We start from the raw sequence: 21545 nt of genomic DNA on the forward strand, positions 1-21545 counted from the left end.
CCCAGGCAGTGGAATTGGCAAAGACAACTGATGGTTTGCTCAGTGTGTACCGTTTTCCCCCTATTTTAAATAAAAAAAAAAAACTCCCCGTGCCAGGACCATGTCCTTAAATATTACCTTTTACTACAGGACCCCACAATATCACCAGTGAACACCCAACTACATTACATCAGTCTTTGAATTAATGTGACTCGGCTTTTGGAAGCTACATCTTCCCACACCAGCCATGAAGTGTGTGTGGCGGGTCTGGTGTGAATGTGTCACAGCTAGTTCCACATGCTTCATGTGAAATTTGACCTCTGATTACAGAGAAACATTTGCTCATTATGGAAAATAAAATTTGAAAAATTGTATGAACGGACAACACACACTCAGCTTCTTGGAGTCCAAGGATCAGATCCAAAGGGAATCTTCGCAGGGACATTATGACAGCAATGTCAAAAATGCAAAATGATTGGAGGCTGTGGCATCAAATAAGCTGGGGTCACACCCATGTGATGGAACTAGTATGCACTTACTAAAACCGGTGAGTTATATCTTTACCTGCCAGAAACACACGTATTACACACAGTTAAAGAAAGCAAGTCAGAGAGTGAGTCCAGTATCTTCCCACTGTGTAGAGACAACACGTCTGACATCCCACACGTGTGCATGTGTTTCTATGTTCAACTACTCACATTCAGAAGGATGCATTCTAGGCAGAAACACGGCTTACCACCAAACACAGGAGGGAAAGGGGAAGATAGTAGGTGGAAATCTGCCTTTTTTGTTTTAAAACTTCTGTTTCAATGATTGTGGCAACTACACAGAACTTTACAACCTGGGCAGCGGTACAAGAAACAAAAGATGCTTAAAAAAAAAAGAAAGAGGTAACTGTATGTTATAATAAATTAAAAAGTCTCAGAACACAATCCCTCCCACCCTTCAAGTAAGGTCACTGTTGGCAACTTGCTGTGTGCAAATTCCTATTATTTCCTATACCTACATTACCTAAAATAACTTTTCAAAATAAAATATAAGTATTGTACATGTATATATAATACACACACACACACACACACACACAGTTTCGTAGTGTGCTTGTTCACATCTTAAGGCTTCTACCCTCTTTCCAGGGGCATGGGTCTGGCTGGATAGAAACATGACCTGTATGAGGGAGCGCACGCAGAGAGGCAGATAGGGACTTGTACCATGTCATCCTCAATTTCCAGCTGTGAGACCCCAGACCAGGCCCTTAACCTGAGTCTCAGTGGTGTCAGTTCTCCAGGGGGAACAAAGCTACCAGCTATTGCAGGGTTGTGGCAAGAATTTTATGAAATAACACATCTGGATAATGTAGGTCCCTGCCTGACACACAGTAGCTACTCAACAAATGGAAATTACCGCTAAGAATGATGTAGTATTAAAAATGTCACTGAATACTTGCTATGCGTTAAAAACTCTCCTAATAGCTTCTAAAATCTTGAGACATATTAACTCATTTAATCTGCACACGACTCATGAGAGATGCTATCATCCTCATTATTCAGACAAGAAAACAAAGGTCCAGAGAAGCTAGGTAACTAGCCCAAGGCTGCACAGCTAACAGTATCAGAGCTGGGATTCCAACCCCAGCAGCTGGCTTCCCCTTATTCACTCCACACACTGCTGCTCAGTACTGTGACCGTGGCGGGAGCTGATGGAAGTTAGTTCTTCTCTGGGAGCATGTGTGTGGACCATGGCACAACAGATGAACCATACAAGCTAAAACAGCCTCAGGCTTGCGGGTGATTTCCTCAGCACTGCTTCCCGGGCTTTTCCATTTGGGGACATATGTGCACAGTCACCCTGACATCCCAAAGTAGCCCACCTAAGATGTTTAGCACCCTCTCCCCGTCTCTCCCTGCTGTGTGTCTGTCCGGTTACACTCTGCAAAGGAAACTCATCACCCAGGAGATTCTCTCCCCTCCACTGGTACTCCACCACCCAAAGAAATTTAACCAAAGGAAGGGAAAAATGGCACATGGTAAAAAGGACAAGGTGGCCTCAAGTCTGCACCCACCCAAAACATGGTCCTTCACTGGGTCACCCCAGAAGCCTGCACCCCAAGCAGGCAGCCCAGGACTGTGAACATCTTTCTCATCAGCTGATGATGGAGTGAAGGGTCCCGTGAGGCTCTAATCAGGGGAATCCCATGGTTGGCTTATTAAACACACAGGTGACCCTAATGTCATGCAGAAATAACTTATTTCCAATTTACAGAAACCAGAGACATTTAGCAGTGTTTCTGCCACTTCTAGTACTCTCCTAAATTAAATCAAAATAGCATTTCTGCTCCTTAAAGGTCAAAAAGCCTTCAAAAGCTCGAGCTTCGTCTCAAAGGTGGTCTGTAACATTACGACCATTAACAATTAGCTTTATGCTTTCACTTCCAATGCCACAGTACTCTTTTCTCTCTCTGACAAGGCTGGGACATTCCCTCTGTCTGATGTGGCAAATGAGAGAAGAAAGAAAGAAAAATAAAAGAGCAGGCCATTTATAACCCAAGAGTTTGCTTCAAAGCTGTTAACGGGCAGAATCCGCATCCTTGATACAGAAGCATCTTCTGTGATGGCTACTGATCCTCACATGCTGTGGGGTGAAGCGAGGAAGGAGGGAAAAAAGAAGCAACAGAGAAGAAGAGCTACTTCTGCCCAGGGAACAAGATAATGGCAGATAGACTCTTTCCAGTTTGGAGTTGAACTTGAGTGCTAACAACATGTTTTGCTCTATTAAGACAACAGCTACACTTTTAGCAGCAGAAGTTACCAACTTTGATTTCTTACTTGGATGCTCCATTGAATAGTGTGTGTCTGTTGTGTGCGTGTGTATTCGTAAGGAAATAAATGAAAATTGGTTTAGGAATAGAAAAAACTAGTACTAAGAAAACAACCTCGTTTAAAAAAAAACTTACAGTTCCTTGAAACACCTATTTTGGTTCCACTAGAGTTATTTTGGTTTGGATTTTAGTGTTACTTATGGGATGTCCCTTTGAAGAAAAGCATGTCACTGCCATTTCTTTAAAGTAAATGCAAACATTGTATTGCATTCTTTTATTAATATTGTGTATTCTTGTCTGGGTACTGAGCTAAGCAGAATATCACACTAACCGCATTCAAAATCACTGACACGTGTTAACAAAAGCAACGAATTATGCTTAGGCTTCCCGCCACCCTTTCAACTTCTGTAACAGAGAGAGCACTGATTTTTTTAAATGTCCACTGAATGAATTCCGCTATCCCACAAATTGAAAGGCAAGAGAAACTGCACTGTTTTTGTTTTATCTCATCCTTTTGACAACTTTAACAAAATAATTTTTTTTTCAAAAGAAACTTCTTTTAAAGAAAGAAACACTCCAGTTCGGAGCAGGCTGCCACAGAGAAGCCAATGCCCAACTCTGAATCATTTTCTTTTCCTTTCTTGGCTCAAGTGTTTAAAGGAAAAAATCAAGATACTGGTTGTTTATCAGTCTTCCCATTTGAGAGCTTGGGAATTCTAGTTTCAAAGTTTTTGTTAGCAAACGGTATTAGAAAACAGAGCAGGAATTGCCTGTGGGGTTATTTCTATCTGACTGCTTCCTTTTTATTCACATCTGCATTGCTTTTAGCTTAATATTAATTCTATGACGACATTCATCTCTTTTCAGCTTGTCACCTTTTCTAAGACAGCAGAGACTCTCAAACATCTGAGCAGAAAGTTAACAGTAAAAAGGTAAAATGAATCTGTTTACTATGTCGGGCTGTAAACATCATCCCACGCATCATCTGGGGTGTGATCTGGGGGGCAGGAGGCAGTGAAGACCTTTCCCCAAGGCCACTGTTTGATGCTCTAATTTGCATCCCCTCTCCAAAGAAGCCCTCAGAAAGTTCTACCGAGGTTTATGGCTTCACTGACAACTGGGTTTGATAAAGCAATGGAGGCAACAGAATTCTTTCCTGGAACATGTATAAAAGCTCCATGGCAACAACAGTGGCTAAACTTACATCTAAAAAAAATGACATGTTCAAAATAAAAAGAAGTGAAGGCATCTCCCAGAACTCAGCTGTCATTGATTTAATGTTGCTAAAACTGGGCCTACAGGTGCTAAGATTGAAGTCAGTGGGAGGACAGAGGTGACCAATGCTAAATATTTTCCAAATATGGTGGCAAAGCCTGCAGCTTCCTGAGCAAAGAACACAACTGCGAAAGGAAATTCATACTCTATCCTCCATAAACAGAGTTAACCAGAGAGCACACAATTTCCTATATAGTATTGCTAAACATGACTAAGAATAATGTTTACTTAAAATATAAAGCCTGGAATTTATAAATGTAGCAGACTTTTTGTTCCTTTTTTAAGTTTAGTTCATAACACCCAAAGTGGTATACCAAAAACTGAGTTCCAGATTTTATGAAACTATTATATTTATCTTTTTTTAAAAAGAAAAAGAAAGCAAAAATGAGGCTTCCTCACACAGTGATTTCTGATAGACCCATTTACTCCCTTGCTTCCAAATAAAGGAACTCCACTCCTGAATCCCCCGGCACTGGGAGACAGGTCTATTTTAAGCCAATGCTATTCCTGTATGGACAGCTGGCAGATTCCACCTGTCTCCAGGAGGTGTTGTCAAAGGATCAAATGTCCCCAAGACCTCATGACACACTGTCACCTGCCTGTACGACTTCTAATGTTAGACTTCCTGCAGTTTCACACTCAGAAGCTGGTCATGTGATTTGAACATCTTTCCCCCAGTCACCGGGCACCATGCCAGGTCCTGAGAACACTGCAAATACAGAGCTCAGCCAAGGCACCCCTGCTCTCAGGAGCTTACGCTCAAGCAGGCCCCTCATTAGTCCTGCCTTAGCGAACTGCCAATTCCACAGGGAGACCTCCTCCCCCGCAGGGTCCAACAGATGTTGAACTCAGAAGCCTGCGTGGGTCTAACTCACAAGCTCTCCCAAAGACTCTGGAAGTCAGTTACAACACAGGGCGCACATAGCACCCACACCAAACATCAGGCAGACACACATTTCCTCAATGAGAGAAGAGCTCTTCCTGCACACCAAAGTTTTACACATAGAAGCAAGTTCAGCTTCCGAAGGCTGGACACAGTTTCCCTTTGTAGTTAGTCCGTTATGATACACATGACCGCTAACTAATGCCCTCCCATCTGCTGGTGGCCTGCAGAGTCCATGAACTTCACCTCAGGCAAGAAGTTCCTAAGTGGAAAGGTGACAGGTAGTGGAGCTCAGTTTTTGTAAATACGCTCATATATTCTGATGCATCTGACTTGATTCTTTGGCAAGAGGCTGGGACTTGGGTGTACCATCGGCAGATCCAACAGACTCCATGGTGTAATATCAGAAACAGACATCTGCTGTCAATATGGAAGGTACAGCTCTTTTCTTCAAAGAAGAACGTTTCTAAACTGTCGGCCACTGCTTTTTAGTGAGCCATGAAGTCAACTCAGTGGGTGGCAAACAGCATTAAAAGAAAATGAATAAAACAGAAAGACTAGACTGCTCTGCATGCAGTAAGAAAATATCTCTCATGAACCATTTTTTTTTTCAAGTTTTATATGCATATACCAGGGCCCGCTCACATCAGTGAGTGCTGCACTGGGCTGCATATAAAAACTATTTCTTACCTAAAAAAGTTTGCAAAGTGCTGTCTCAAAGGGCAGTGTAGCAGGAGGAGCTATTGGAATGGCACTTACATATCTATGTTTGGGCTGCATCAATCAACAAATACGCACACTATAAACAGCTACAACTGGCATGCATAAAGATAGCAGAGTTTTTCAAAAATTTATGGAAACAAAACCTTACCAAAGATGGATTCTCTGATGTCTCGCCTATTATGCTAAGAGTCACCTTTTTGTCTCTGAAAATCGTTAACAGTGATGGAATTTTTCCTCTCTTTGGTGGACTCTACTCTCTAAAAGCACATTCATTCCTCCATCAACCCAACTCAAGTGCCCTCACAAAGTGCTTAGTTGGGACCGGTACATGGCAGCAGCGGGCATTATGAAGTCCGGGCACGTGACTTACTGGCGGTGGTGCTGGGTTATGCTGTCAAAGGACCTGGATGACATGATGAGCAAGTCACTCCACTGTGACTCTCCAACCTGTCTGACTGCATCTGGGGGGGGCAGAGTCAATTCAGGCCTAAGAGTGTGCAACACGGTTTTGTAAGAGAAATGCTGTCTATGTGTAACATATGTATAGGAAGTGACTAAATCTTCAGCATGCATCTTGATGCATTTTCACAGCAGCAGTACACTGGCTGGCCATTAAGAACAGAAGGGGACCAGCATTCCAGAAGCTCTCCAAGGGCCTAGGGCTCCCAGTCACCATCCTTACTTCTAATCCTGCAGAATAATTTTGCTCTTAAACAAAGAGAAAACAAGGCTCAGGATGGGAGTCTTTAGCGAGCAACAGCATCTGGATGATTTTTGCCAACTCTGTACTTTCACTGTGTTGATTTTCACTGTTACTTTCCACTTACAGCAAGTGAAAATGGCTTTCTACTTGCAAGCATGGCATATAATTTCCTTCTAAAGTAAATCTAGGTGAAACAAAAGCATGCTGCTTCAAGAAAAAAATGTTAAGTGTTTAACCAAACAGGTGGTGTACATAAGGCAGAAACTGAGCAGGTCGCATATGACGGACTGGTTTGAGAAACGTGTGTTCATGTTGGCACATCAGCCTGAAATGCTAAACTGGCTCAACTGACTATCCTGCACTCTGATTTTCCAAGGATGATGGTGGACCCTCTCTCCTGCCCCAGTGTGTGTCAGAAGGACTCATTTCCTCTCTTGCTATTTTTATGTCTTTCTGGCTGATAATTCTCACAGGCAACATGCTTCAACAACAAAAGACACCTGCACCCCAATGTTCACAGAAGCACTATTTACAGTTGCCAACACATGGAAACAACCTAAATGTCCACCAACAGATGACTGGATAAAGAAGCTATGGTATATTTATACAGTGGAATACTACTCAGCTGTAAAAAAAAGAAAGGATAAAATAATGCCATTTGCAGCAACATGGATGGACCCGGACAATGTCATTCTAAGTGAAACAAGCCAGAAAGAGAAAGAAAAATATCATATGATATCACTTATATGTGGAATCTAAAAAAAGACAGACGAACTTACTTACAAAACAGAAACAGATTCACAGACATAGAAAACAAACTTGTGGTTATGGGGGAAGGGGGTGGGAAGGGATACACTGGGAGTCCGAAATTTGCAGATACTAACTTATCTATATAAAATAGATAAACAACTTTCTGCTGTATAGCACAAGGAACTATAGTCAATATCTTGTAGTGACCTATGGTGAAAAAGAATATGAAAATGAATATATGTATGTTCATGATGACTGAAGCATTATGCTGTACACCAGAAATTGACACAAAGTTGCGAACGGACTATACTTCAGTAAAAATATATACACATTAAAAAATAAAAAGATTGGAACAAGCTGATTCCAAATGAAAAACACATCCCTCTTTTCTCTTCTTAAATCTCTACTATTTTAAATTTTAAAAGATCACTTAGAACTGGGATCAATTTTAACAGAGGGTTACAAATAGATCATACTGAATGCCTTTAACGTTCTAACTGTGGCAAAAAAACCCAAACCCTTACTTGGCCTTAACTTTCAATCAAACTGAAGGAGAAAGAAAAATATCACTTCAATAGAATTAGCAACTTCCTTCCTTGTCTTATTCTCTCTGAATTAGTGTAATTCCCTGTATGGTCTGTTAAATCTAGGAAGTTTAGCAGATGAGACTTTCCACATTTCACTTCTAAGATGTACTTAACATAACAAGCAAATTATCTAAACTCACCTATGAATAGGCTTTGCAGGCAATTAAGTAACCTTGTCAAAACAAAGATTTCCCTGCCTGCACTTTACATAACACCACCTGCCCAAAGGAGTCTCCTTTCATCTCTCACAACTTATAGAGGTTATTAAACAGGGACTATATTCAAAACAGCTTAACACTTCATCTAATTTGTCTTCAGTTTCCAATGAGCAACTCATACAAAATAAAAGCAAAATCTCACAAGTTACTAAGGTGCAGTCATTGAGGGGCTTACGCATTCAGGCATATACATTCACTCTCATGTTCACATATAGGTATATTTATACATTGAGTCATACATATATGTAGTTTTTACAAGCTCTTTAGGCAATCCTAAAAAAAATCTTGTATGTCAAAACACAGAAAATTAAAGGTCTGTGGCTAATAAAAGTTAAAATGTGGTTTAAAACTTGATTAAAATGCAGATACCAAGGTCAAGGGAACATTTCTCTGAAAAGGATTCAGCCAAATGTGGCATTTAATGTCCTGCCTCTGATCATGTTTCCCTCTGCTGTTTCCTACACCAAAGGCAATTAGCCCTTCAGATAAAAAGATGCTGATGGGGACAGCTGAACGAAGAAATTATAAACCTCACCAACTTTGTTACCATTATCATTAGTCCTTTAAAAAGAAAGGGGAAAGTAGTTCTCTTTTCTGGTTTTTCAATCTTACCTTTTAGCCACCAAAGAAAATTAGGACGTTGCTCCACTGATAGTATAAGTGTCGAGCTTTCAATAAAAACATGACATATTTTTTTCTTGATTCCCTCAAGAATAAAGAAACTGCTTTATCATGAGCAGTTCGTATAAAGAACCGCTTTATCATGAGCAGTTCGATTCCAACTCTCTGACATATGTTAGTATCACCTCACCCAGGGTTCCTACAAGCACACCTGACTCTCAGATATTTCAGAGAGTGATACAAAGTATTAGAACCCAGTAACATGGTTGCAAAAATCATACTTCATCCTATTTCACTTGTGCTCCTCCCATTTCATTTCAGCTAGAGTTTAGAACAAGTGATGAAAAGACGACGTCTTCCACGTGCAATTTCCACACCTCATCAGATTCCAGCACACAGGCCACTGTACCCAGTGACTGAGCAAACATATTAAATTTTTTTGGCAAAATAATGTTTATGATCAGTAAGGTTTTCTATTTTCATCTTTACTCCTTTTTGGATTTTTTTTTTCCAATTTTTCTACATTGGTGTACTGCATGCATATCTAGATATAAAAATGTTACCCTGCAAAGAATTCAATGTAACTTGCAATCTTAAGGGAAGATTTTGTTCAAAGAAATACAAACTCCACAATTTTAAGAAAATCCCAACACTCCTCATGAGTCTATAAAAAAAAAGGGAAATCTTCACCTGTTCAGGCACTTTCAAAATAGCTGATAGTGAACATGCAATTGTTTTACTTTATTTTTAGAACACGGAAGTCAGCACATATGCAATGAATTACCAGGCTGTTCACACTAAGATGTAAACTAATAATTATTCCTGATTGATCAATTACTGTGATTTATAGGGCATTAGGAAGGGACAGTTCTTTCTTAATCCAGATTCAAAGGGCCACTAATTAAAAAAAAAACTAAACCAAATTAAAATGATCTATTCAGAACTGTAATTTCAGGTTTAGGAAGCTGAGTCATACAAACGTTATCAAAGCGCTGGCTTGCTGGAAGGTCCCTCCTGCCCATCCTCTACAGGACGACAGGAAACAACACAGCAAAGACAACCACCTGGGGAGTGTTTATTCTGGAGCCAAATTTACAGCTTTCAGACACATGCATTATACTGTTTATTGCAGCAACCTCATGATATATGTACAGGCAGGCCTCGCTTTATTGCGCTTTGAGGACTACTGCATTGTTTTCACAAATGGAAGGTTCGTGGCAACCCCGTGTCGGGGAAGTCTATCAGCCCCATCTTCAACAGCATTTGCTAGCTTTGTGTTTCTGTGTCACGTTTTGATAATCCTCTCAATATTTCAAAATTTTTCATCAATATTGTATTTGTCATGGTGATCTGTAATCAGTGATGTTTGGCATTTTTTTAGTAATGAAGTATTTTTTGATTAAAGTATGTCCACTGGTTTTTTAGACATAATGCTATTGCACACTTAATAGACTACAGTGCAGGATAAACATAACATTTATATATATGCACTGGGAAATCAAAAAATTCACATGGCTCGCTTTATTGCAATATTTGCTTTACTGCAGTGGTCTGAAGCTGGACCCGCAGTTATCTCCAAGGTATGTCTAAACGGGGACCACATTTTACAGAAGAAAGCAATGCTCAGAGATGAGAAGAGGCTTCTCCAAGGTCACAAGGCTAGCAATGACAGAACCAGACTTCAAAATCTGGTCTGACTCCAGAGTCCATGACTCTCAACAACTCTATACTCTGACTGCCTTTCTTAGGACCCCAGGATCAGTTACGTGCCTCTGTACATAGATCTTACGTGGAAATTCCCCAGAGCTGGGACCACGTGTTAGCTAAGCATCCTGGGCTATCTATCCCATATGAGGGGCTACACAGTGCACCTCCAACAAGTGAACATACGCCTGCTGATGGTCTCTCTTCCACTGCTGGTCTAAAAACTCACACAATGCAAAGATTTTCAACAAGCCATGACTGGAGATCATTCTCTATAATTCACCCCCCTCCCAATTTTTAAAATCAACACCTAATAATGAGTTGCACGTGTCTGGCTAATGAACTCTCACATCGACGTGTCTGGAAACATGAATGTCTTAGCAACAGTCATTCCAGGTCAAGAACAAAACCTGTCTCCTTTGATTACTGACTGCCAGTATCTTCCATTCAACCCCAGAGTTTCTACAGATATTAAAAAAATAAATATATTCACCTCATTTTTAAAAAAACCGACTGGCATGTCTCTTTTGGGAAGTGGGGGAGTGGCTAAGAAACCAAACACTGCTAGGCTTCTGGTTCTTTTGTTCCCCCAGAGCAGTCAAATGACCCACGGACTAGCAGGAGAACAGGAAGTGATGAAACATGGAAATTAAGAGAAATCAAAAGAGCCAAAAAGGAAGTGGGGAGTGCCGCCTGCAGGAGAAAAGGGGCAGGACCCAGGCTCTCTATGTTGATAGTCATTTGACCTGCAAAGACCAACAGAGAGAAAAGCTCAAGGTCCTTCTGGAGCAGCGGGGTGCTGGGTGTGGCAGGGAACTCCATTCCCGCTGCCCTCCTGGGAGGGCATCGCACTTACACGAAGTCTTGCTGCTATACCTGCTCACCCGGGGGTGCTCAGAGTTTTCAGTCACAGTGGCATAACTGCAAATCAGTGCTTGCAGCCACCAATCTGCCCTGAGTCTTCCATGGGCAGCGTGCACTGAAATTCCTCATTCCCCTCCCCCTGCTCACAGCACCCTCAGCCACATGCCCTGGGCTGAGTTTTTGTTTCCAAAATGATGCTGACTTACTGCTTTGAAGGCTTCCCCCAGGGCCCTTCCCACAAAGCTGATTTCACATACACTTCAGGGTAGATCACTTAAGCCAGCCCATCACAAATGCACCTTCCAAATTCGCTAAAAGTGCACCTAGCTTTGTGTCTTCTCCCAATAGACTGAAAGACAAATACAATTTTTAAAATAAGTTGCTATGGGTTGTGGTTCTCAAAACCTCCATACTCAAAGAGAAATGTCTAGATAAGACGTATAGAGAAGATAACTCAATATAAAATGCATCTTATCTGTACTGTTGTCCAGGATTTGCTGTTTTGTTGTTCTCTGGAAACTGCCAAAGATTTCATTTTTTGGCCCTAATCTTTATTCGAAAAAAATTAATGGGGACACGAATCCCTTCTGATTTATTCTTGATTTTAAAACCCTCTGTGGATGATCTAATTAACCCTTTTTATGAAGGGATGACCACAAGGGACAGTTTAAAACCTCTGTGGAGCCAGAACGCCCACAAAAGTACACAGTGTCAACCGAAGTGAACTCTGCCAAGATGGGCAGAGAACAGAAGGGAGGCGCTCTGTGCTTCACTAAATGGAGTTAGAGCTACTTGGAAAAACAGCTGATTCTAGGCCTGGGGGCAAGAAATGAACAAGATGAGTCTGGACCACATTGTGTTGCCAGAAGGAAAGTGCTCAAAAAGTGACGGAAACATGTGAAAAAGACAGAGACACCAGTTTGCAAGAGCTCCTTCTGGTGAACACTGGCCAGTGTGACCACCAAATTATAAGAATCCAAGAGTCCCTACTGAAAGGGACAGACAGACTGGTAAGCAGAAAAAACAGGAAGGAAAGGAACACTTTTCCTTATAGGCAACTAATAAACAGAGAAGGAATGTAGCTAGTAAATCACCATTTGTCAACCCTCACCATAATAATCAATTCAAGTAAAATCTGTAAGGGGACGCTAAAACCAGTGGATGAAAGTTTGAGTCCCAGTAGGATATTTACACAGCCTCAAAGCATGTCCCCTACAAGATACAAGACAACGAAGAAAACAGTCACTTTATTATAGCAGAGAAACCTGGCAGACAGGACTTCGACCAAGGGGTCCAAATCATCAATAAAGGGACAAAGGGACATCATGTGACGCCCAACAGGGTACACTGAGAAGGACACACTATCTTTCCTCTGGTATTCCTGCCCAAAATGTGGGACCTGAACCCACACTCGAGGAAGCATCAGACAAACTCAAATTGAAAGATGTGATACAAAAGACTTGGTTTGTACTCTTCAAAAATTTCAGGAGCCTGTGAGACAAAACCTGAAGACTTGCTCTAAAGGAAAGGAAACTAAAGAGATATGACAACTAAATAAAACCTATGATCTGGGATTTTCCCTTGCTATCAAAGATATTACAGGGATTATTAGAAATCTGAATAATGTCTGTACATGAGATAATGGTGCCCTACTGATGTTAATATCCTGGTTTAGATCAACTGGACTGTAGTTATGGAAGAATGTCTTATTCTTAAAAAAAAAAAACCCTGATATATTTAGGAAAAGGGAGTACAGAGAGGCAAGAATAAAGTAAACAAAGTAGATGTTAATATTGGGGGAATCTAGGTAAAGACTGCAGAAATTCATTAACTCTGAAATTGTGTCAAAATGAAAAGTTAGGAAAAAAGAGCCTTCTTTTTCTCTAAAAAATAAATGCTTTTCCAGGTGAATTCACATGCTATTCTGCGATTTTAATTGGTCTGAGAACATTTCTCTTCCTGCCTAACACTAAGAAATAGTGAAATCTCACTTGACCAGGCAGCCTGGCTCTGGAAGGGAAGGCACTGTTAATCTACTCTAGCCAACCCTGTAACTCAGTCTTTTCAGCAATGACAGATCAACTAAACCTAGAGCAAACAAAACAGAGAATGATTTACACAAAGCCGCCGAGGTTACACAGCTTCTGTGACCACATCCTTGGGTCTTCAAATCCTAACACTCCCAAGATGAACACGTATTTACAGAAGACCGCCCAAAATAACGGTGATCGCCAACAGAGGGCTTAAGTCCCCCACTCTCACTGCGCTCGGAGAATCGCGTTTACTACCTCAAAGCAGAACAGGATGTTGCATTTAACCCAGGCGACTGTTACAGGAATTTCCTTACCGCCAAGCAGGAGACGAGCACAAAGCACTACCGAGCTCAACACCAACCCAGGAAACTTGAAGCCTGGCAAAAACGTAAGTGTGGATGGCCTCTAGAAGTCTTTGACAACGAACCTCAGTGCGGTGGTATCACATGGTCATTCAAGTTATATGCAAGCCATGTGAGTCAAAAAAACAAAACAAACAAGGTTCAAGAGAGAAATTAACATACGGTCAGCACATGTCTCAACAGGATTTTGGTTTCTTAGTAGGTCTTGGTTTCCCTGTGCTCTCCTTGTATTTCGCCAAGTGAGCTACTTGCATGACAAGTCCTATAGCTCCTGGGGCAGTGAGCAGAGGCGCTAGTGAGGGGCTCCAGTGCTGGGGAGCCAGCTGGCTGGACAGGAGGAGAGATGCTATGGTCCCCACATGGCACCTCCCAAAGGGATCTTTCAGGGTAATAGTGACTGCATGCGATTTTTCACCTTTGGTTCTCTCCTAAATGACTTACAGTAGAACAGAGCAGAATGTGACTGGTCCAAAAGAGACTCTAAAGTTCACAGGAAAAGGTGTTTTATTTGTGACGAAACCTGCTTCTGTGGGTGACTCCACACCCTGGGGACACTGGGAAGATCTTTCCAAAGATTTCAAACTGTCAGGGAGAACACAGCACAGTTCCTTTAAAAATCTGGTGGTGAGTGTGAAGGTCTAGAAGCCTTGTGCTCTGCTCACGAGGGAGATTAGAAAGCAGGTTCTGAGGCAGAAAAACTAAAACCGCTGGGGTATTTATGGTTTAGAATGAATAGAAAAGGTACAGGGGAGAGAAATCGAATTTTGTTTTCTACAAAGGAGTTGAGTCTAATCAGCCAGAGGTGGGATCAGAGCAAAGAGCCTGGGGGTGCCTGTAAGAAAGGGCAGGGAGGAGACAGGAAAACTCAGGGGTGGACACTACGTCTCAGCACCAGATGTGACGGAGGACGGGCAAGACAGTCTTTATGTCCCAGTCCCGGCAGGTGGGGGACACGAGAGGCCAGAGGAGAGCGTGGCCTCCAGGGTCAGCCGGGCGCCAAAGCTGCAGCCACGTGGGCTGGCAGGGCATGTGACCTAGGAGGGTCCAGGACTCCCAGGCCCAGCGCCAGGAGGGGCCGCTCGGGCTTCTTATCAAGCCCTGGGAGCCCATGGCCGGGAAGCCATCTCTCTCTCTTCCAGTCAAGCTGGAAGGGGAAGTGTTGACAACTCTGTTTCTGAACCAGCCACCCTGCAGCATCGGTTTGGGAATAAGACCAATCTCGACCCCAGTGACTCTCCCTGGGGTCCCTGTTACATGCCGAGGTAGTGCTGGAAATCTACAGGAGCATTCTTCATTGTCACAAGGACTGGGGTGGTGACCAGGGGCGCCAGAAGTCCTGCAATGCAGAGTCCCATGCAATAAAGAATTATTCTGGGAGGAGGGTATAGCTCAGTGGTAGAGCACATGCTTAGTATGCATGAGGTCCTAGGTTCAATCCCTAGTACCTCCTCTAAAAATAAATAAATCTAATTATGCACCCCTCCAAGAAAAAAAAGAATTATTCTGCACCCAGCACAACTTTCATAGACACTGCCAGACATGAGTAAAGGTGAAATAACAAACTTTCTTTTATAATTACCTAACTATAGACCCTAATTCTGTTTTATATATAAACACTAAGGATTTGAGGGGGCGGTTTAAATTTATACAGATTTCACACCCACGTTCACAGCAGCATTATTCACCACAGCCTAAAAGTGGAAGTAACTCAAGCATTCATCAATGGATGAATGGATAAACAAAGTGTGGTACATACCTCTATACATACATGGGACTAGTATTCAGCTTTAAAAAGGAAGCAGTTCTGCAGAGAGGGCACAGCTCAGTGATAGAGTGCAGTGCTTAGCATGCACAAGGTCCTGGGTTCAATCCCCGGTACCTCCATTAAAAAATAAAAACAGTAATAAATAAATGAACATAATTACCTTCCCTCAAAATAAAAAATAAAAAGGAAGGAATTCTGACACATGCTACAACACATGATCCCGGAGGATGGTGCGTTAAATGAAATGAGCCAGACAAAAAAAGATAAGTATCACTTAGATGCGGTACCTGGAGTAGTCAAACTCACAGAGACAGAAAGTAGAAGAGTGACAGCCAGGAGCTGGAAGAGGAGGAGGGGGAGCAGGAAGGGGGCTTGTTTAATGGCTTCAGTTTCAGTTTGGGAAGATGAACAGTGTCTACAGACAGATAGTGGGGATGGTTGCACAGCAATGTACGTGGACTTCACGCCACAAAAAAAGTACACTCAAAATGGTTAAAATGGTAAATCTTATGCTATGTATGTTTCACCACAATTAAAAATACACATGCACACAGACGTTTCTAAATCAAAGGAAGACTGGACTCTGCTGTGTCATAGCTTAATCACAATCTGTTCACCACCGTGGAAAATCCAATCATGGACGATGATGCTATTCACAGTGCCTGAGTCCACAGCACCACCCTCCTGTGCCTGGCAGCACCTGCAGCTGGTCCACAGGGAGGTACAAGTACCTGGCAATAAACATCAAGGCATCTTCTAATGTCCCTGTGCCCAAGCATTTACATACCGATAGAGGTTATTCCAAATTCTCTTCCTTTTATCTTGCTACTACTTACTAGTATATAGATCTTACAATTAGGGGTGTATGTATATAAATATTTATGAATTTCGTTTCACGACACTATTGATGACATTTCAAAATATCTGTTACAAAAACGAGGCGAGGGGGCCTGATTCTGATATTGGTGGGAGCTACGGCTCAGGTCTCAGGGAACAAAGAGCAGTAGGAACCGAGTTACTGATGCAGATTCTGCACTGAGGACAGGACTTGCTCAGCTGCTATGGATTTAACAGAAGCATCCTTCTGCCAGAATTCAAGTTCTTCTGGTGAAAGTCTGGGGGTAGTTGGCCCACTCCTCTGGAAAGGGAGAAATCTGGGGGAAAACTAGAAAGCCCCTGACTCCTCTTGGTGATGAAACCCACACGCCACTTAAAATAATCAAATTCATGCCTGGTAATAAACTTAGACACAGACGAGGTGAACCGGAGAATACAGTTCTCAGTCGAGGGAATCACTGTATTATGTCAAAAGAGATTAGAATTTGACTGAGAAGGGCACGGGGTGTCAATTGCAATCACACATGTATTGTTTTCTATTCTGAGCATCCTTCATTCCATCTCAACCCTGGGACATGATTAATATTTTACACACTGTCCAAAAGGGGAATGTGACTTACCAGAAACCGTACTGAATGTTTCAAATACAGATCACTCTTTGCCAAGAGAAAATCCTGCCCAGCTGTACATTTCTCATTTGCAAAACATAAGAGCGATGAAATTCCATTACTGAGAGAAACTGGCTGTTCCACCAAACCCTTGGCAACGGAAGCTCTACTTATCTTTTTGAACAATAGTCTCAGAAAGTGTATTCTCCCTCTCTTAAAAAAAAAAAGACAAGTATGCATTTGAGCCTTTGAAAATGTGCTCTTGCCCAAGCAAATTCCTGGTAGGGAAAATCCACTCTCCTGACCTGGGAAGTACAAAGACTGACCCTAAAATATGAAGCAAAAAAGAGCTCCCAGTTTAAGAACCCTTCAAAAACTGAAGGGGGAATGTAACAACATTAATAATGTCCTTAAAACAAAATCAAGCATCCTTTTCATAGGTAAGTAGCCATCCTGCCCCCATTTCTTCAGGAAAGTCACTCTTACACCCTAACTCGCTCAGTGTGTTTTCCTGGGGAGACAGAACCGTTTATCTTTCCAAGGATGTAAATTAACCTGAAGTGCACTGCTTTGCACATTGCAGAATTCATCCAAACGAGACTAGAAAAGCAAGATTTTGTCCTCCGTCTTCCCAAAGCTCCTTTCCCCAGAAGCACATGGCCACTTTCCAGTGGGTTATGCGAACTTCCTCGTGGCTCATCTCACGGTCAGAGATCCCCCTTGGTCCAGGGTTTGAAATAGCAAATGAATATACTTAAGAAATACAGACGCTATTGCAAATGCGTTTGGAGCAAAAAACATCCAGAGGTAACAGCGCTATTTTTCCAGTTTCCCATTTAACGTGCTCTATCATGGTAACAGCCCATGGCTGTTTCCTGAGGGATTCAACATATCACATTGGATATCATGTTTAATGTTTTTCCTCCTAAGAGATCTAACAAATTGAGCCCATGTATTTACCCATTAAAAGCCATTAAAATGGTCAAGACGACCAGCAAAAAAGAGTCATTTGTATCAAACTTTGCAACAAGAGCCCATACAAGGAAGTCAGGAATAATTCTTTCTCTTTCAGCATCTGGGAGCCTGCTAGGATACTGTGTGATCCTCTCCCAAAGAGTCCTAGGGTGAGGCTGAGGGTGCTGCCTCCCCCAGCGGAAATCAGTAAACCTCCTAGATGGAGATTTTAAATGACAAGTGAAGAACTGAAAATGAAGTCGGCGATGAGATGAGTGACCATCCTGAATATCGACCTTTGCCAGCACATCCCTGGACAATCCACTGGTCCTACTGACCACAGGCGAAGACAGACATAAAAGAGGCAACAACACATTTGCAGAAATAATTGTGTGCTGTGAGCTCCAAGGACATTAGAATGCTTCCAAGGCTAACACACTTCTATACTGGTCTCCAGTCTGAACAGACTCACCATTTGCACACCAGGGACCACTCATCTGGTTCTAACTAGTGTACAACTCACCAATGGTTCTCACACAAAGCTATGACTAAAGCATACAAAACAGATGCAGGGCCGCATGGAAAGAGCCAAATCGTGAACAAATCACTCATAATTTGGCTTCTCTATATTTAATATAAACAAAAACTTTTAACACCAAGTCAATCAACATCCAATCTGGTCGCATACAGTCGGCGAATTCTGCCTCCTGCCCAAATATCCACCAGTTGAGGCCTCCCTCCCCCACCAAGCATCTTGCCTTGAGCCGGATGAAAACGGGACGGCATTCAGCCCGCACAAGACACTGGCAGTGTTCACATACCTCAATAATCCTGTCATGAATCTGCAGGCCTCCGTCCTTGGCTGCCGGCCCACTGTCAACTATTTTGGACACAAAGATTCCTTCACTGGACGATCCATCTTGGTTGTCCTTTGGGTTAAAAAAACACATGCATGAATGCTAGGCATTAAGTTGGTCATGAAAATAAAGCCCACGTTCTTAAAACAGTAATGGACTCTTGCTGGGGTCACAAGTGGCAATAGGCTAAAAGCCAGCTGCTTCCCCTAATTTCTGTTTTAAACTAAAATTAACATGTGGTAAAATAATGCAAGGCCTGCCAAAAGGTATACAATGCTAAGTCCCTGCCACCTCTAATCCACTGTCCTTCCACCCCTTGGTAGCACTTGTCTGCCGCACAGGCATCCTTTCCAAAACATTTTAGTGCATCCCCTTCCTAAGCACGTGTCTCTTCCTTTTTACACACAGAAGTGAAATTATGCTTCCCGCGTTCTTGGGTACCTTGCCTCTTTCACTTAACTTTAAAAATTGTGGAGATCTTTTACCACCCAGCCCACTGCCTGCTTCACTTCCTTATGTGCCTGGATGGTATCCCCACAAAGGGATAATCAGCACTGTTTCCAGCTGTTTTTACTAGAAATGGTGTTGCTTCTAATACCTTCCTACCTATATTTTGAAGTATCTTTGCTAGTATATATTGGGGCAAATCCCTAGCAATTAAACTGTTGGGTCAAAGGTACACATAATTGATTGGTATTGCCAAATTACCCTTCAGAGAGTTTCCACTAACAGCTCTTTAGACAGAGTGTTTTCTCACATTCTCAGAAGCACAGAGTATTATCAAACTTTTAAATATGCCATGATCTGATGATGAAAATAGGCATTTTATTTTTGTTCTGATTTGCATCAGAAAAGCCCACCATGACCGCCCCCACCACAATCCTAATAAATTCTGATCTCCAATCTCCTTGAATCCCTTCAGATCTTTCAAAGTCTAGACTGAAACTTTCTAGAAAGGAAGGCAGCTCACTGCTCAAACTCCTTCCTTTATTTAAAATCAAACGGCTCCAACAAGCTCATAAAAAACCCTCACAGCTTGTTCATGAACTTCTTTCCAAACAGCGCTGGGATGAATGCTGTCCAAGAGTGTGGATTAAATTTCTCGTGATTAACAGATGGATTTATAAATGAAATGGCAAAAGCATGTGTTGTTTCTAAACAAAAGCATTTGAAAAGTAAGTTCAGGATGTTCCACAAAAACTCCAAAATCTACCATCGTGGTAATTACCCTGCCATAATGCCGTAAGATCTGTTTCAATAATAATTTTTCTACACGCAAATACATCAGAGTTCCACTTGTTAAAAAATAACTAGGAAAAAAATATTTTCCTCTTTAAACTGCAACCACCCTCCCTCCGAATTCTAAAGAGGGAAACATGATTGAACGCGGTTCAACCTATCCCTTGAAGCACAACTGCAGTGACCATGGTGGGGGGACAATGCACACTCCCCATCACTTCTCTCTCTCCCCCCGCCCCTTCTCACAAAGACACACCCACAATATGTAGCGTTGTAAGTATGATTCAAAAGAAACCAAAATCACAATTTAAAACAAGCATTAAGTGTTCTTCCCAACGTTTATCCCCACATGACAAAGCTGGGTCTCTAAATGTCATCTGGATTCTATCAACACTCTTCCAAGAGAGAAGGGTCAGCAGGGCTGTGGGTGCTGGGCTACATCAGCTGTCCCCCAAAGGCACCTCTGCCCAGCTCCCCAGCACTCTGCTCAGGCCGACTGCACACCAATCCTTTCCCGCCTGAATGTCTCTATGCCTCCTTTCTCTCTCCCGGCCACCATACTAATAATGCACTAACCCCAGCGCATCCGTGTAGTTCCCTTATCCCAGGTGTAAGTACAAAGCAGTGTGACAGCTTCCACGTACTGAACACATACTGGGTACCACGTATGCAGCAAGTGCTCTTCGCCCACCGTTTAATCTTCAAAGAACCACAAGTGGTAAGTACTATTAGTATCCATTTCGTTGATGAAAAACCTGAGACAGAGAGGTTAAGTAACTTACTCAAGGTCACACAGCCAAAAAGTGGCATAGGTCAGTTTCAAACTAAGGATAGGTTGTCTCTTACACAAGCTCTAGTGCAATGTTGTCTCCCACTGCAACAATCTCAAAAATATACAATAATTCATAAATTGAACATTCCACTCTAGAATATTAACTTGAAGACTCTCAATGGACCACAAAGCATTTATGGACAGGCCTGAGTTCCCTAAAAGGTGATGTCAACATACTGAATGAAAAGAAATCTGTGTTTATTCTGACTTAATTGCTTTGCATTTCTTGGCTGGGGAGGAAGGGGTAAATGAGGGCTGGGATTTGGGCCTTGGTTCATGTTTCAGAATAACACATCGTATGCAAGTAATTTTTCTTAAGGAACATCAGACAGTCCAAGCAAAAATCAGAGAGGAAAAGGCGAGAGCAAATACCACTGTTTAGGTTACATGAGGACAGTGGTAGGTGATGGGAACAGAATGCCAAAAAGACAGCACAAGGTCAAAGAAACCCAAATCAAGTCCATCTCTGATAGCGAGACTCTTCTCTTAAAAGACATCTCTTTCTTCTTTGTTGGCTCATCTCCTAACACATTTTAAGTAGAGCTATTAATCAAGGTAAACCAACATGATTTAGGATTTGTCTTGTTTTGCCAGCTTAAGAAACAGAAAAATGAAAGGGATTATTTTCATCCCAGGGGTGCCTGACAATGAACTACACTTGCCAAAGGCTGAAGTGAAAGGTCTGATACACGAAACTGGCTGCTGTTTCTTTAAGTTGACGAGCACTGATGAATGGGAGATAAGATTCTGCTGAGAGCATTACGAACTGCATCATGCAATGAAAGGCCTTATGTCAGAGGCCTCTGGCTGGACTTATGTCATAACCCGAGCAAGCAACCAACACAGGAACTCCGTGGGAAACACACACATCATTTGCACTGCGCTCCACTTCCAGTAACTAACTGTGAGTGTGCACTGTTGCTCATCTTGGCT

At 42.1% G+C, this 21545-nt stretch overlaps 1 protein-coding gene and 1 non-coding gene across 2 annotated transcripts in view; one reads left to right on the plus strand and one right to left on the minus strand.

Moving 5' to 3' along the window:
• The window catches only part of PDZRN3 (PDZ domain containing ring finger 3), a 217874-nt gene that overhangs the window by 179320 nt on the left and 17009 nt on the right, over positions 1–21545 (minus strand). Inside the window, exon 3 of the mRNA XM_072941713.1 lies at positions 18506–18613. Coding sequence (XP_072797814.1) covers positions 18506–18613 — 108 coding nt within the window. The remainder of the gene's footprint in view (positions 1–18505; positions 18614–21545) is intronic.
• Positions 14898–14970, plus strand: TRNAT-AGU (transfer RNA threonine (anticodon AGU)). The gene has a single exon. It is a non-coding gene; the product is annotated as a tRNA-Thr (tRNA).

Source organism: Vicugna pacos, chromosome 17 (assembly GCF_048564905.1).
Source record: "Vicugna pacos chromosome 17, VicPac4, whole genome shotgun sequence".
In the NCBI taxonomy this organism is placed as follows: domain Eukaryota; kingdom Metazoa; phylum Chordata; class Mammalia; order Artiodactyla; family Camelidae; genus Vicugna; species Vicugna pacos.